The sequence below is a fragment of the Buteo buteo genome, chromosome 28, assembly GCF_964188355.1.
Source record: "Buteo buteo chromosome 28, bButBut1.hap1.1, whole genome shotgun sequence".
Lineage (NCBI taxonomy): Eukaryota > Metazoa > Chordata > Aves > Accipitriformes > Accipitridae > Buteo > Buteo buteo.
This window is the reverse complement of record NC_134198.1, coordinates 5,078,182-5,095,008: the sequence shown is the minus strand read 5'-3', so window position 1 is coordinate 5,095,008 and position 16,827 is coordinate 5,078,182. Positions and strand designations below refer to the sequence as shown.

The window sequence follows — 16,827 nt, the reverse complement described above, 5'->3', positions numbered from 1 at the left end:
TCATATAAATCAGATGTATCTTTGAGGGTGATCCATTCTCAAAGTAAGCGCTCGCTTTTTGGAAACAGCAACCACTGTCTATCAGGTGGGAGGGATGTGTAGACAGGTATCACATGGGTGCACAGGGCTGTTTACCAGCTTCACTAAGTGCTATTTTTGTGACAGATTAAATCCAACGGCGAGCTGCTCATTAAAAACGTTCAGCTGCGGCACGCAGGGAGGTACACGTGCACCGCTCAGACGATTGTGGACAACTCCTCAGCTTCAGCCGACCTTGTGGTAAGAGGTAAGGTTCTCCAGGTAAACAGAAATGTGGCTGGTTTTCACCTAGACAAGCAGAGTGTTTCTGGGTGTTCAGAATATGTTATTTCTTACCAAGAAATGACAGAAATTTAAATGAGAAGTGCATGAACATGCAAAGTCCTTAAAGTCTACTCAGGGTACTGATTCTACTCTAGACATTTAGAGGTCTAACTAAGCGTGTGTTTTCCTGGAAAGCAATAATTTTTTTTTTATTATTATGGGTATTTTCCTTATGTTAAAGTAATTTTTAGACAGTTTAATTTTGTGTTCATTTTTAAAAATAGATTTTAGGTATCATTTCAATGTATCCATTGTATAACATTTTTAAGAAGCCACTTCTGTTTTCTCATAAAGTCTATGAGTTAAATCATTGTGTACAATACCAGGCCTACATTAAAAGGATTCCTAGTTTTCAAATGACAGAAACCAGGACATTTGTGGTTAAGGTTATCACTCCATTGTTAACTGATCCATGTCTGTTAAGCGTTACTTTGGTCTCAAAACACTGCTTGCTCATACGGTATGTATCCTACAAGAGCTGTTACAATGCATGGTTTCAATAGCGTGAGTTAGTTCATGTCCTTTGGGCATTTTACTCTGTTTTTGTGCTTCCAGGTATAACAAGTTCTGAAGTGCTAATGCTCTGTAAGGCTGACAATTCAAAGCAGACATAATTTGTACTTGGAGCCGCATTGCTGTCATGTTTTGCCCCACGTTCCAGTTATACTATAGAGCTGTATAGCAGCTGAAGTATAGCTTGTGCCTTGATTCTGAATTTCTGTCATCTGAGGATGTTGTGGTCTTGAATATTTCTATGTTTAATTTTTGCTGGGTATTAACAACCAGTGAATGTCATCACTTTTGGATGAAACGTCAAAGCAAATATGATAAGTGGTGAAACTGCAGAATACATCTGCAAAGAAAACGAGAAGGGTCTGCTCATGTGCCTTAGTATTATGCACGAAATTCCTTTTAAAAATAAAGAGAGACAAGGTGCCTTATCAAGCTTCTGATTCTTCTTCCAACTCGGTAATTATAATTAGAATCATTGCTCTGAGGTTATGTTGTGGAAGAAATTAGCATTCATTTTATGCTCAACGTTTGGGTTTTAATACGATGAACACAGTTCTGCTCTAGTGCTGAGTAATTCTCACTGCCGTTGTTGGCAGTGGAAGACTCAGCATCTTAACGTGGGCAAGGTTAAATATCTGATGAAATATGACAAAGGTGACATTATAGTTTCACTGCCTTGGTGGGAAGAGGCAACAGCACAGTATGAAAACGCAGAGCCAGGTTCCAGAGCATCTCATCAATGAAGCAGTAAAGGATAGCTGCTGTTCATGCACGCACACGAAGATATTTTGCCTGTCCACAAAACACTTCAACGCTCCGTATGGATTGTCCCGTGTGACCTTAGAGCATTAGAATGGCCGTCGTGTTCAGGAGACTCGCTACTGACATTAGTACAACGAAGACCAGCGGGCCTTAATGGCCCGACCAGCCTCACCTGGGACACCCACCCTGCAACTGCCCATCGGCCCCGGAGCCCCGCTCAGCTCAGCCCCGGACCTCCAGCCCTGCCCTACGCTGTAGGTAGCTTCTCTCCTGGACGGGCTCCTCGGATATACGCGGTGGTTTGTCACCAGATTCCTTGCCTGCGGTACCCAGGACTGCCGTATCGGTACGCGGCTCTGCCCGCCGTGTTCGGACCCAGCGGGACTGCGCCCCGTTGCTGAAGGAGCTGCCGGCCCGGGGGTTACTCGTGGGTCCCGGCTCAGCTCTCCTGAGGGAGCAGCTGGCCCTTGGTGTTTCCCGACAGGTGCCATCATCAGAAAGTTTGACGGTGAGGTGAGAAGCTGTAAGAGAGATCTCCTAAAGAAGGAAGGAGAGAAAGAAGGATCTTGGGACTGAGGAACCTTTCCATACCCTCCGGCTTGAGGGCTTCTGAAGTGAACGGTCCTGCAGGAGAAGGGGTCTCTCAGGCCTTATGTACCCCAGTCCTTAGAGCTGGGCTAGCGGATATGCACGTTACCAGGGTGGAGAGTTGACAAACAACCCTCATCTCAAAAATCAGCTCTTAGCCACAGCTTCTACTTTGTGCGTCCTCTCTGAAGACTAGTAGGCTGTTCCACATGCAGTGATGTATTTAGTCCTTACCTTGAAAGGGAGGTCCGAGGACAGCTAATTAGTAGATTAGTTTTCAATGCCACTTTAATGGAAGTTGGTTAGGAGCAATCCAGTAGTCAACTGATGTACATTTTTCCAAGGATACTAAATGGGAACTATTTTTGGATCTTAGGAGAAGAAACAATCAGGAATTAGATCGTCAAAGTCATAGACCAGAGCCCCATAGGTTGTGTAGAGTGGTCATGCTTATTTCTTTTTAAACAATGGCATATATATTCTTTAAGGAACCAGTCTAAATTTGAATACTTTTGGGGTCAGGAACGGAATTGCTTGCTCATTAGAAGGATAAATTAATTGAAACCAAGGAACAACAATATACAGTAGTATATTTGTTTGATTCAGTTAATTTCATTTGATTCCTCTTGCTCAGATTTATGGAGAAAATAAAGAGCTCAAGAGCTGAAGGTACATTTGGCACACTGCGTGTTTAGATCTGATGTAGAAATCTCGTTCCGTTTTTTTTGCTGAGTTGTTTTTGTTTTGGTTTTCTGTGGTTTCTCTGTAAATACTGCAGAGACATATATCCTGTTATTTCTTGTTGGTTTTTTTTAATATGCTCTGGGACTTGTTCAATCAGATTGTTGGATAATTACCTGAATCATGTTGACATATTATTATCTCTGAATGTGGAATCAGAAAATACTTCTCAATAGGTCTAATGCATTGTCTCTGTTTTTACACAACAGTTAACATATATCACATAATTGTGTATCATAGAAAACAGAAGCATAATAACAAAACCAGAAGAGTCAATATGAAAAGAATGATCTGAAAATACCTATAGGCCAAGTTTGTAAGTAGGTACTAAGCTTTGGGTTACAGAATTGCTGTAAGTTTGAGGGGTTTTAGCACAGCTTACTGAACATTGTGGTGTCTTTTACAGATGATTCCTGTACTCACATATGTATGTGCCTGCATCATTCTCTTCTTAGTTTTCTAGTCTATGAAAAAAGTCACCCCTGCCTGTTGATCTGCACATTTTAGCCTCTCTTCTGGGGACCAAGGCACAGCACAGCAACAATAAAAAGTTACCCACACAAAGTAGAGGTGTGGGAGTAGTAGTAATTAAAAGAAAATTTTTAAAATTTAAAAAATGCATTTAGAAAAATGCAAGTATTCGCTTCAGCCGTTTTTGTCTGTTATTATTGTTCAGAAATAAACTGGGTGAGGTTTGGTGGAGAGGTACAATACCATTTACTAGGTTTAGCGATATACCTGGAAAAAACAGGCAAGTTTTGGGAACAGAGGCCTATCTCTTCAGATCTGAAGTACAACTAACAAACTCAAAGCCAAATATGGATTGAGAATAATTGCTGTTATTTTAACATAGCTACTTTAAATAGTTGGTCTGAGCAGAAACCATTTAATACTTCAAAAGCATGGAGGTGAGACTGTGAACTAGTTTAGGACAAGCAACTTCTACCTGTAATGATTTAGCTGGGTGTTGGGGGCATACTAATGTGTCATCAAGCCAACATCTGTATTTAGTTCATGACTTTTTAGATTCACTAGAGCTATGAATTTTGAAATTAATCTTTCCAAGTATCTGTCTTTTGAAGAAAAAGATAATCCTCTTTAGAAATAATTTTATATGTGCTGTGATGATCAAGACCGAAAGGGCAGATGTGGAATGGCTGTTTCGTGAAAAATTTTTTCACTTTGACAGCTAGTGCTTCTGTTCCTTGGTGGTGGTCTTTGTGGGGTTATTCTGGTGCACAGAGGTTGTTCAATTTCTTGTAGTTTGCAAGACTGCTCTTAGTTCAGTAAGCGTAGCGGATTCCACATTTTGGCATGGTTTTTTGAAATTCTTGTTGTGGGAAGGCTTTTGTTGAACTGTAGAGAAACATTGCCTAGTTCTGCTTTCACTCAAGTTATATTAGTCTGTAGGAAGTTTGAATCTGATGGTGGGTTTACCACATTGGGGTAATATGAAGGCCAAGAGAAACGTAAGAGGTCTGTAGAAATGTCTTTCAAGGTATGATTTTTCTCCAATATAGGTTATAAGATTTTCCATTTAAATTGTGGTCAAGGCCAATATGGCACAAGCAGAAGTGTAGATTAAAGGTGGGCCACCAATAACGTCATGTTTAAGTGTAATTTAGGAAGGAAGATTCTGTGTGTTTTTTCTGACTCAGTTCACTGTTGTTTAAAAAAAAGAGCAGCAACAGTTTCAAAGTATCATTTTTTCACTTAAGAAAATCTCAGTATTACTACTTACGCAGGAGTCATGGAAGTTTCATTTGGTAGTTGTTAGATGCAAGAGCACTTATCCTCTGAATCACTCTGTAGAGTATTAAAATGTATATATCCATTTTCAATCTGTTCTTAAGTAGAGACTCGAAAGCCTTGTATCTGATAAATACAAGGAGAAAAGTTAGTGAACTTTCATTTTCAGAATATTTAATTTGTAAATTGAACTACCAATTTTTTTTCTCAGGTCCTCCAGGCCCTCCCGGAGGTATAAGAGTAGAGGAAATTAGAGACACTGCTGTAGCACTTACCTGGAGTCGTGGAACAGACAATCATAGCCCTATTTCTAAATACACTATCCAGTCAAAAACCTTTCTATCTGAAGAGTGGAAAGATGCCAAAACAGGTAAGAGTAATGCCAGAAGTAATAAAGTCAATACATTTTGAAGTGTTTGATTGCTTGAAAGCTTGGCTAATCAGAAAATAGTCTCAATAAAAGGAAACCAGGGATGCTGTTAGTGTCTGCTACAGGGTTTAGGAGCAGGTACCGTCCTGTCAGTGTGTTGTCAACAGGTTTGTTCCCAGCACTTGGAGGGCCTGAACTGAATATCAAGAAATACGGAAAAGAACAGGCCAGAGTTTTTACCTGTTTTTTGCCTCTTTCCTTGTTGCTTGAAACATACCACATCAGCTACTAGAATCATAAAAATTTATTTACAGGTTAATTTGGATGACAGATGGGCGTCTTCATTTCTGTATTTGTTATGCAGAAAGTTGGTTAAAAAAGTCTTGATTTTTCCTAGGAGCAGACTAAGTTCCAGTTGTGTTAAAACTGGCACCCCTAGAGAAAACATAGCTAAGATTATCCTTCTAACCACTGGATGTCATCATTGTGCCACATAATTGCAGTTAAGGAGGCACCTACCTGAACACAGCACACTGATGTATATTTCTTTGCAAGATTTAACATAAATGCATAAATGATGAAAATATTTTTGGACTACTAGTATCTTTGAATGGTTTATAAAGGATATCATTGCTATGAGCTATACAGAATTGTCCTATCAATACAATTCATTATGCCACAGTAATAAATTACAACTTAAGTGCTTTTCTCTGGAATTAGGGCATCACATACTCAGCATTTCTAAATACTAAGAGTTATAATAGTTTCAGCTATTGTCTTTCATTTAAGTTGTCCTTTGAAACTACAGAGTTAGATGTCTAAGAAATACTTTGACATATTGACCTGAAAGTCTGTTATGTTTTTAGAGTAAAAAGTTAAAAATACTAGGCCTACTGCCTTAAATCATATTTCTGTTCTAGAATATGTAGTATATGTAGCTCTATTGTATATAATTACCTCCAACAGGCAGCACTAGTATATGATTTATGTTAAAGTAGCTTGGAAAATAAAACTAGAAGGTTCTGCAGTCCCTTCCCATCTCTTGTGTCTTCTTTAATAGTTTCTGTAGAATAACTGTCTTTGAACTTTAAAAAAATAATTCATGTAGAAATAAGAGCTGTTCAAATAACTGATAGTTTGCTTCAGTAACAATATATGCAGGAGGGAGGATACTTTTAGACCAGTCTCTGCTTTTTTCAGGATAAATTATATTTTATTTCCTATTCATATTTTTTTTCTTTTTAATTAAGAAAAAAGGAATTGGGAAGAAACAAGGTTATAGGAAGAATAGGAAGAATTTATGAACAGCGGGTGGCAGCTCTGATACTACTTCCTTTTGTGCTGCGTGTTACTGGAACTAGAAATGTGTAGGAGATAAGTGTTGGATGCAGATCTTTGTCTAGTTCAGAGCAGACACTTGAACCCATCTGTCTCACTTCTCAGGAAGATTCCCAATTTGCAGTGTTGCGGGCATGATGGGATGGACTCTCTGCATCTCTGAAGTTCTTCTGCTTGACAGAATTAATGATAGTCATTGAGACATGCAGTCAGACTTTGAGTCTTACCCTGTAGCATGTTGAGTGGGATTCACATCTTGAGTGGGACAAGGAGGAATCTAGATTGTTGATTTCCTTTTTTAAGAAGCTAGCAGGAAGGTGTTCATTTCTGAAAAGTTGAAATAAACTATTCCAGTGTTTTAAAAATCATTGCTTTTTCATTTGGACCACACTGAGTAATTTTGATTAATACAGGATTCCCTCAAAAAATAGTTAAAATTACCATAGTAACCATCAGTGGCACCACTGCAAGCTTTTACTTAATTTCTGGGCTCCTCCCGGTTTGGCTTGGTGTTCACTTTCATATGAAAGAAGCATGATAAACAGTCCAAATTGATCTCTCATCAGTGTTTAGACTATCATATAATGCTGCTAGTTTTCAATGTGTGGAAAAAAAAAAAAATACTTTGGCATGGCACTTTGGAATACTGTTCTTGTTATTGCTACTACCATTATTCCCAAACCAAATCATTCATCTCAGGTTGCATAATATCAAGTGTGTTTTATGAAAGAAGCATGTTCCACTTCACAGTATGGAGATGTGTATGAATGGGTTATGTAATAAGCTGTTTACATTTATGTTGCTCTTTCCAGTTAAAGGGATCAGATTCTCATCGTGTTGAGTATTCATAATTATTCTGGGAATTTCTGGCACAGTAAGATTCATTATGAAGAGATTGAAACTAGCCCAGGAAAAGGAATGCCAAATTTATATCATGGCTTGCATACCATAGGAGGTTTGCAGTGGCTCTATTGACTGGACAGAAAAATACTTTGATTGAGGTTGAGGGAGGGTGATGGGTAGGTAGAAGGAAAATGGAAAGTGTTTTTCTTTCTCTTTCAGGGCCTCACTTTAGAATGAAAAATTTAATGATCATTAGGTAGAGGACAGTTGTGTCACCATCCAGTGCTTACACAGCCATGCCTGGTTTTTTTGCAGCCATTGCATTCTTATTTTAATTCCAAACCAGCTGCCTTTCCAGTGCAGAATATCTTATTTCTCATCTCCCTTGAACCCAAGATTCTAACCTGACAAACAACTCTTGGCCCACGCAATAAATGAAAATCCTCTTTCTATAACTGCAGACAGCTGTAGAAACAACCCCTGTTGTCTGTGAATTGTAGACAGAGAGTCATGAGTTACGCATTTTGTTTATGGTAAAGAAGCTCATCCTTATGACAGTAATAAGTCTTTTCACAGGAATTACAAGAACACTTACCCTTGTGGGATCAGAACTAGATAGCAAGTTGTAACATGCTCACTAATAAGGTACACCAAAATATGACCACTTTTTATAAACCACTCTTTATCAATTGATCGAACCATCCATTTGCACATGTCTAGCCCTTGTCTATATCATGAATTTTTATTTTACTGTTTTGGCATTCCAAATTTCTCATTGCATTTGTCTGTAGGCAAAATGAAATTCTACAACTACAATATGTAATTTGTAAGGTTACCTCATAACTGCATGTACTTCTTTTGCTTGTTCACACCCAGCTAAAACTTACAACTCTATAAAGGTTTATCCAAGATAGTGTCATAGTTTCCAAATTCCCAGTCTCTGCATGAGTACTCCCTGTAAATTGTGGTATTCCTAATGTACAAGAAGTTTCCTTCAGTTGGGTACGTGTGGTTGCAGAATAGTGGTAGTTTTGCCGAAATCAACCACGTTGTTGGCTGACCTTATTGTAAAAATGCTGTTTTCTAAAGCAATTTCTTATTTGTTTTAGAACCATCAGATATTGAAGGAAACATGGAATCTGCAACAGTGATTGATTTAATTCCATGGATGGAATATGAGTTCCGGATAATAGCAACAAACACTTTGGGGACAGGAGAACCTAGTATGCCGTCACAGAGAATTAGAACTGAAGGCGCTCGTACGTAAACAGAAAATATCAAGTTTTTTAATGTGCTTCTTCATTTTCACATTTTTATTAATTTTGTTTTTTATTTGAAAAAAAGCACTTTGTGAGAGCAAGTCTGGAGAATATCTTTTCAGCCATACTACTGTAGATTTCAGTAACCAAATACCAGACTGTCCAGGTGTGATAGCATCAAAGCAGACAGGAAGGAAACATCGTGATAAAAATGGCAAATTTGCTTCCATTGCTGAAACAGAATCATACTGTATCTTTCAGAGATCCCCTACTGTATCTATCAGTCAGGTTGTTTGTGTATGAATGCATGCACACGCTTGGGACCAGGGTACAGGATTTAGAAAAAACCATGCATGTGTTTAACAAGAAAAAAGTCCATTTGCTGTTTAGTTTGTATTCTAACTAAAGAATACATGGCAGGATGTGTGGTATACTGGATAATGCCATTTTTCTGTGATTGAAGGTTTGGTCTTATGTCTTCTTATTCCACGTCAAAGATGTGACATTATCCGACACAACATATCCCCTTATCAGTCTAATTGCTCAGTGTTAAAATCTCAGAGCATATTTAAGGATATCCTTTAGGCTCAGGCACATCCTTTTTAAAATTAATTCTCCAAAATGAGGAATTAGATGTTATTATTCAAGATAATACATTCTGGTTTGACTGTACAAAGGAGATAACAGCGGTGCTCTAGGAGCAAAAAGACTGTGTCACACAAAGCCTCTATATACCAGTATATCCTACTTAACACATATTAGCACCCATGTGCAACCTAGATATATTTACAATTGTTGTCCCACTAAAAATGAAAAATCAAAGTGTAAAAGTTAATTTTTGCAATTACACCTGCTAGGTTATTGCTTTGATTAGATAGTATTTTCAAAATAAAATGTATTTGCATTGCAAATTTCAAAACATTTATTAAAAAAGACTCACATTTGGTCCATTAAAAATTTTGTTGCTTAAGGAGAAAGGAAATACAGATTGGTTAAATTAATCTGGACAGGGAAGGAAAAGCCAGAGAACTTCAATACTAAAGTAAAAGGAAATTGCCACGTATAAAATTGACTATTAGCATCATATATTTTATGACTTAACAGCTGTATTTGAACACCCAGGAATCTAAATGAGAAATCTACACACACTTCTTGGAGTGCCTGGTGCACAATAGACATTTTTGAAATGTCAGAAAAGAGACAGAAAGGGAGGGGAAATAATGCTCACAGGTGGAATAGTGATAGTATCCTGCAGTTTGCAGTGTGCCATGTTCGTGGTATTTGTTGTAGCCTCCAAAAAATGGCATACCCTTCAGTTTTGTAGCAGGATGCAATGCTTTTGCAAGGGGTAGTCTGTTTAGGCTGTTGTCTGATTCCCCATGCACAACACGATTGTCATCTCTGGCAGATTGCGAGACATTTTTGGTGAAAAAAAAAGCAAAATGTTTATGTAGGCTTCCTAGGCATCAATCAGCACTTCTTGCCATGCCAAAATAGGGTATAAATCAGTAACAGTTTGCAGATGAACTTCTGTGCCCAAGTGCATTTCCTGCCAGGAGCTGGAATTTGTTGTGAGCAACAGCAATAGGATTTGGGTTGCACTGTCAACTTCCAGGGTACCACAGAACCAGTATTGCGTGTGTTTTTTCATGTAAATCTGAAGAAGGTAAGTATTTTATTGCACAAACAACAACCCATATCCACACACTGTAGTTATTTGTAACATTTTTTTCTGTGTTAAACAGCAACAAGCAGTGCTGCATCTTTGTTGTACTGTATGAGTGACAAATAATATCTGTTAAACTCATAGGTTATCAGTGGCTTTTTCAGTCTCTCTTCTTGTAGATAACTAATTTCAGTAACATCTTTATTAGCATGCCAAGAATGTGTGCTATGATTTTTCTTTTTAATGAAATCTGCTTCCTTCATCAATAACACATTTCACAGTGATTTCTTGAAATTCAGTGGATCAAAATCTGCTTTTATGTATTTTAGCTTCTGGATGCATTAGAGTAATTGTCTAAGTACAGCTGTTTGAATTAGTAGCCTGGTCTTAATGGAGAGAGAAACCTGGGTTTAATGGTTGAGAGAAGGAGAGAGATCCTTTTGAAAAGGGTGATTTGTAAGACATTAGACAGTCTTTTTTCTCTTCTCTGGCAGCCTCTGTATCTTCTTTGAGTACTTAAGCATTCTAGCAAACCTCTGCTTCTAACTTAGCACCGAAGTTATATGCTTATAATAGATAGTGTGACTACTGTGTATTTCAGTAATAACAAGGTCAAGTAATAAGTCAAGCTTCCTCTCGAATTGTCATGATATGTATGTTTAGTCTCACTCTCCACTAATTTGTTTTCTGGAAGGCCTGAAATAAACAACACAAGCCATGCACTGAATTTCATGCTGATTTCAATTTCAAATTTATTGCTATATATTTTTATCTTTTCTGGAAACATTAATTCTTATCTGCTTTGTGTTTCTCCTCAGCTGACCCTCAGAGAAGGCCTTAGCAAACATCTTAATTACTAGGAGAGCACTTAGGAATTATCCCCTTACTATCTTGTGACATTCACTGATTAGTGGAGAAAATGCCTGATAGTACAAGAATTCTTAACACAAAGAACACGTTCATGTAGATGTGACATGTAGTTAATGCATGGTCACCTGGGGCATATTTAACGCACTATAGATAAGCCATCATTTCCTAAGTTTTCAGTGGTACTTTGTGTGTCCTTAGTATTGAGTGACAGCAAATAAATACACAAACACCATAGAGGGATAGCAATAGAATCCTCACACTTAGTGCAGAGAGTCTTACAGAAATGAGAATACAGGACTGATTTGTAATGGAGTCCTTCAGGGTATCCTGCTTTACCAGTCAGCTGTGCACTGATGATAGCTCAACAGTTTTTATTTCATCACACAGAATACCAGTGTAAAATACAATAAGTAAATTACTAAGTGCTACGCCAGCTTTGCTTCTGAACATCTACCCATTCTGAACATGCCAATCAAGAAGACATGTGCCACTAATCTAGAATAGGATTAGGATGCCAATGCTTCAAATATATATCCATGGGTTTAACAGTACACTTTGTGAGTAAATATATTGGAAGTAGATGGAACTAACCACAGTCTGTTAAGGTAAATACATGTGCAAGTCCTGGGTGCTTGAGCCTTTGGCATGTCAACATCTGAGGAAGCAGAAGAACAACACGCATTGCTTTTCTTAAGACCTATGAGGAGTGTTCCGTTTCTGAATATTCAATTAAATATTTGTAGAGAATATGGTTGAAAAGAAGAATGATTGCTAGCTATAGTTAGAACTGGCATGGTTCCTGCAGCAGTAGCTATACATTAGTCTTGGCAAGACCACAGACTCTCACAGCTATTACAGACTATCATTATTTTAATTGTGTGTGCCACGTGTGCTCATTGGCCCTGCTGGTAAAAGGAAAAGTAAATAGTGATATTTTTACTGACTGCATACTTTGTAGTCATTTTTCTCGTCTCTTCTGTTTTTCTAGCTCCTAATGTGGCTCCTTCTGATGTCGGAGGAGGCGGGGGGAGCAATCGAGAGCTGACAATAACATGGATGGTAGGTATTGCACCGACATGGCACAAAACCTTTACTTCCTTGGGGCTGATCTCCTCCTCCTGAAACCCGTGGATGGTTTGTCACTGGCTCCTGTGAGAGCAGGATTTGTACACAGAATATTCAGGTTTTTAGACTTTTCTCATAAAAATATGTAAAAAGGAATGAGGAAGACAATATTTTAGATGGTTTTGTATTGGACGTTTCTAAGATATGATCTAAAACATTCTCGGAGTATGTTTCAAGGAGATTGAAACACATACTGACTATGATGAGTCATTGATGTAACTGCATTTGAAAATTCTGCATATTGTATCTTTCTTTGAGCCTTTTTCTGTTCCAATCTGAATAGCACTCAGATTACTACAACTAAAAGTATAACAGCTTCATTATGACTTTAATGTGCTGTGCACAGATTTACAGGCTATTAAAAAAAAAGAAAATACATTGCCATCCTATAAACTAGCCTGTCATAATTATTAACTGGAGTTTTAAGGAAATCCTTGTGTATTGACATTTTATAAGTTTTATTTTTTGGTAGTGTGACTGGTAATACAAAACAATGTTGCCTCATACCACAATTTAGCCGTTCATTGAGATCCACGTACTGATATTGTTGTTCTTTTCCTCCAAGCCATTAATCTTTCTTTAATGATTATGTATTAAGCAAAATAAAGAACGGAGAAAGGGACAGAGATAAAATGTTAATCACAAAAATAATGCAATGAAAAGTTAAAAAAATTACAGCGTTATCAAAGAAACTTTTCAGTAAGCACGGTCTTTTTAAAATTTAATCTCTCTCATGTACTGTAGGTATTCAGTTCATGATATTTTGTCTTTAAAAAGTCTTGTATATATAGCTATATTTATAAATGCTCTCTTCATTCTGGTATTGAAGCAATGGTTTTTAAAATTTACCTATACTGTGGGGAAAAAAATGCTTCTGAAAACAGGGAAGAAGGGAAAAGAGAGAGGAAGATAGGAAGAAAGCAAACCCCAGAACAAGAGAGCATAAGAATTTATAAGCAAAGCTGTTGCGTAGGCAAAAGTTACATGGAAGAGAGAGTTGAAGTCTTCTGAAGGGTATTTGGGAAAGCTAGGGAGGAGAAATAAAGCAAAAAAAGCCTATCTGATTCATGTCAGAGCCCATCAGTATCCAGCAAAAACAGAGTTACAGAAGCATTACCTCTGGCAAAGAAAGGTGATTAAATGTTATGCTTGAAAAAATTACCAAGTCTATCTTGCTAATGACCTCTCTGTTAACCTTCATATAGCTATGAGGCACATAAGGCACATTACGCCATTTTTGTCTTTTGGGGAATAGTTTGTATCAGATGTAGCAGCTTATTTACCTCTATGAAGACTGCTTTTTCTTGTGGGAAGTGATATAAAGATGACATAATTCCAACAGCAACTTTGTCATTGTTGTATAGGGATCCTCCTTATGAATGTACAAATTTTAATTCATACACATATTTCTTTCTTTTTGTACTTAAGGTTGATCATACCTCTTTGGAAAAGTTCTGAAGTATGACACAGGAATAGTCAGCCATGTGTTTGGGCTAACAAATTTGGGCTTTCCTGTTTTGGTTTGGTTTTAGTTCAATTCAAAATATTTACTCAGTCTTCCTAAGTATTTTAGCAATGAATTTACCTAAAGAAAAAATTTCTAAGTTTCTGAAGAAGGAAGAACTACACTTCTGTTAAAATATATTGAAAAGGTTATTTCTTCATTCCACTAACAATAGGTTAGGAAGTAGGTGTATCCTAATGGGTTTGATTCTGATCTTTATTTATTTTTGAAAAGCAAAAGTCAAATAAGAACACATGCAATGGACAGTTGCACAAGACCTAGATTATTTTGTTATTTCTTCACAAGTGCTGTCTTATAAAAACTTTAACAAACTACAGAGCTACTTCTTGCATTGCTTGTAAAGAGCCATACTTGTGGCATTTTCAATACAGTGAAAACTCAGCTGTGATCAAATTAAAAAAAAGAAAATTATAACCAGGATAATAATAACTAATCCAAGATCTGAAGTACAAGATCATTTCAGTCTTTCCTATATGCCCAAGTAGACTTATAATCCAATTATTTCTCTTACCTAATGTCATGCTTTTTACATCTGTTCTGTAATGAGTAACTCATTTAGTCAGACAAATTAAGCATTGTTTCAAATATTTACTTCCCAAGAATCTTCCACTACTATGTCTAGCAAGTGTTTTTGAGTAGAGGCATTAGATTTACAGAGCCTGTCTGACAGACAACAATATATCTATCTGTAAGGCTAAGATAAAGGTGTATATTGATTCCCCAAAATGTGCTGACATTTGCATACACTACTCAAAATAGTCCTTAATTAAGAAGAGAAGAACAAAATGTATGGCAGGTTCACATGTTGCTGCCAACCCCCTTTCAGCTTTTGTTATGATTCATAAGCCCAGGTTGAATGAGACAGCCAGAGATGCAATCAAAGCTCTTCTGAGTCTTGTTTTGAAAGAAGAACTGAGAAAGAGCTAGGAGTGGCATGCCCATTCTTCCTCATTTTTCCCCATGTGTTTTTTCCTCTTCCATTTTGTTTTTCAAAGTTTTTAGTGGATACTACAAACTATTCAGCTACTTATATCTACTTATTATGTGCAGCCATTGGAGGGCAAGCTGCTTTCAACATTTTATTTTAAGACTTTCCAGAATATAATTTTTAAATGCCAGTCCTGGCTTTCTAAAGTTTGCTCTGGCTGAAAACCATTCTGAGACTAGGGCTGCATCCAGGCCACTTACTTTGGCATATGAGATATGATTCTGGTTTATTTTAAGCAGCTACAATGCTTAATCTACAATGGTAGATTCAGAAGACGAGCTATTGAACGTGATCCAGTCTGTGAAATCTTCTACTTTTTGAATTGCAAGGTTGCCTGTGAATCTAAACTTAGGTACACAAAGGTACGTTAGCTGTTCTGGGAAACTAGGTATCCAGTTTTCACCTGATGTCTAGTCAGACCTGAGGTAGAAAACAAGCTAAGGCATGTGTTATACGTCATCCAGTAGGTACACTCAGAATATGCCTGACACACAAAAAATTAAGCACATGAAATAGATTATCCAGGTTTGGAGTTTTGGGGGTTTTTTTCATAGCTGATCTGTAGTTAGAGTCTTCGCCCGGTGGCTTGTGGTTAGCGTCACAACTAGAGACCAGATATCCATCTCCTTTTTGGCGTGAGGAGTTTCTCAAATTTTATCTGTTGGCAGTCATCTTAATTACCAATTATACTTAAGTCATTCATGTGTTCTCAGAAGTCATGTTGTAGGTAGATGGGTATCTTTCCACCTTCTAAAGCTCCATTATAATCCAGATTTTACATACATCAGCATTTCACCTATGTTCCCCAGAAAAGCCAAAGAAGTTACGTATGTAGAGACCTGCAGTCAGCTGCATCAGTCAGGTGTCTTCTGCAACATGGAGTCATGGTTAGAGTAACCACTCAGGAAGCAAGAGGCGCTTAGTCCGGAAGATTGTCCGTACATATCCCATGTTCTAGAAGGGTCTCCTAACCCTAGTCATGGTGTGCCAAGGCTACTTTCCAGTACTTGATTGAACTGAGCCACTGTTCTGCTAGAGATGCAGTTAAGTGTGGGGAAAAAAGAACAGCAAGCAAGAGGAAACCTGCTGATTACTGAACTCTACAGATGGTAAATCCTGTTGGATTCTGGGCCTGACTCCCACAGCTGGTTTTTGCCTGTATCCAGTGATGGTCCCGTGCTGAAGCACTGGTGTCTAGGGAGCTTCATCTAGAACCAGCTTTCTGGCCTCAGCCAGCTGAAGGCTGCCTGCTTTTAGTATTGCTGTACTGTCGTTCTTGTGACTTTAGCATTGATGTTGTGGAGTGGTGAAACTTTACAGAAGCAACAGAGAAAACAGGATACAATGGGATCTGATAGCTGGTACACCCGGGAGAGGGGTCAGTTAACCTTAAGCCGAGTAAAGTCAGAAGTCCCAGCCTTTGGTCCAATTCTGTACATTTCTTGGAAGCTTTGTCATGAAGACAAGAAATTCCATCATTGTTCAGCTGTCCTTATCAGATATTTTTTCAAATTTTGAGTTCCGATGTCTGTGTTTGCCTTAATTTTTTTCTTGTTCTATTATGTATACTAGTGTTCTAATCCATGTGTTATGTTTCTGAAGTCAAAACTTAAATGTTTCTCTTGTTCCAAAAATTCAGTGAGTTTTCACCAGAATTTTCTTTCTCACAGAAACTTTGGAGTTTCATTCTAGCTTCAAACAAATACAAACATCAAAATTTGTGAGCTAGGGGGTTTTTTTGACTTGTTCCACTATTAACATCTAAGTTTCATAAATCCTTGCTCAGAGTATTTCCACACATATTGGCTGAAGTGCTACAGTAGTGGGCAAACACCTAAAAAGAATAATTACTCTCTGTTGCACTGCTCCAGGACCTTTACTTCAAGATAAGCTATTTCATCTCTGTGAGGTTTACAGTATGGGAAAAGGTAATGCAGGAAGTTTATTTTCAAAGGATGCTTCTGGTCAGCCTTCAGATGCACTGATGAATGACCTGATTTTGTCCCGTTGGGTGCACTGTCTAATAGTTGTGGTAAAGGCTCTGTGGACTGAGGAGGGATCACTGAATGTAGAGCTTTGGTAAATGAAGCAAAATTCATTATAGCAGATTGTGGTCCATAATTTTAA

At 37.7% G+C, this 16,827-nt stretch overlaps 1 protein-coding gene across 1 annotated transcript in view; it reads left to right on the top strand.

The window, feature by feature from the left end:
- The window catches only part of CNTN1 (contactin 1), a 252,034-nt gene that overhangs the window by 200,742 nt on the left and 34,465 nt on the right, over positions 1-16,827 (top strand). Inside the window, exons 15-18 of the mRNA XM_075059056.1 lie at positions 166-286; positions 4,928-5,086; positions 8,377-8,526; positions 12,051-12,121. Coding sequence (XP_074915157.1) covers positions 166-286; positions 4,928-5,086; positions 8,377-8,526; positions 12,051-12,121 — 501 coding nt within the window. The remainder of the gene's footprint in view (positions 1-165; positions 287-4,927; positions 5,087-8,376; positions 8,527-12,050; positions 12,122-16,827) is intronic.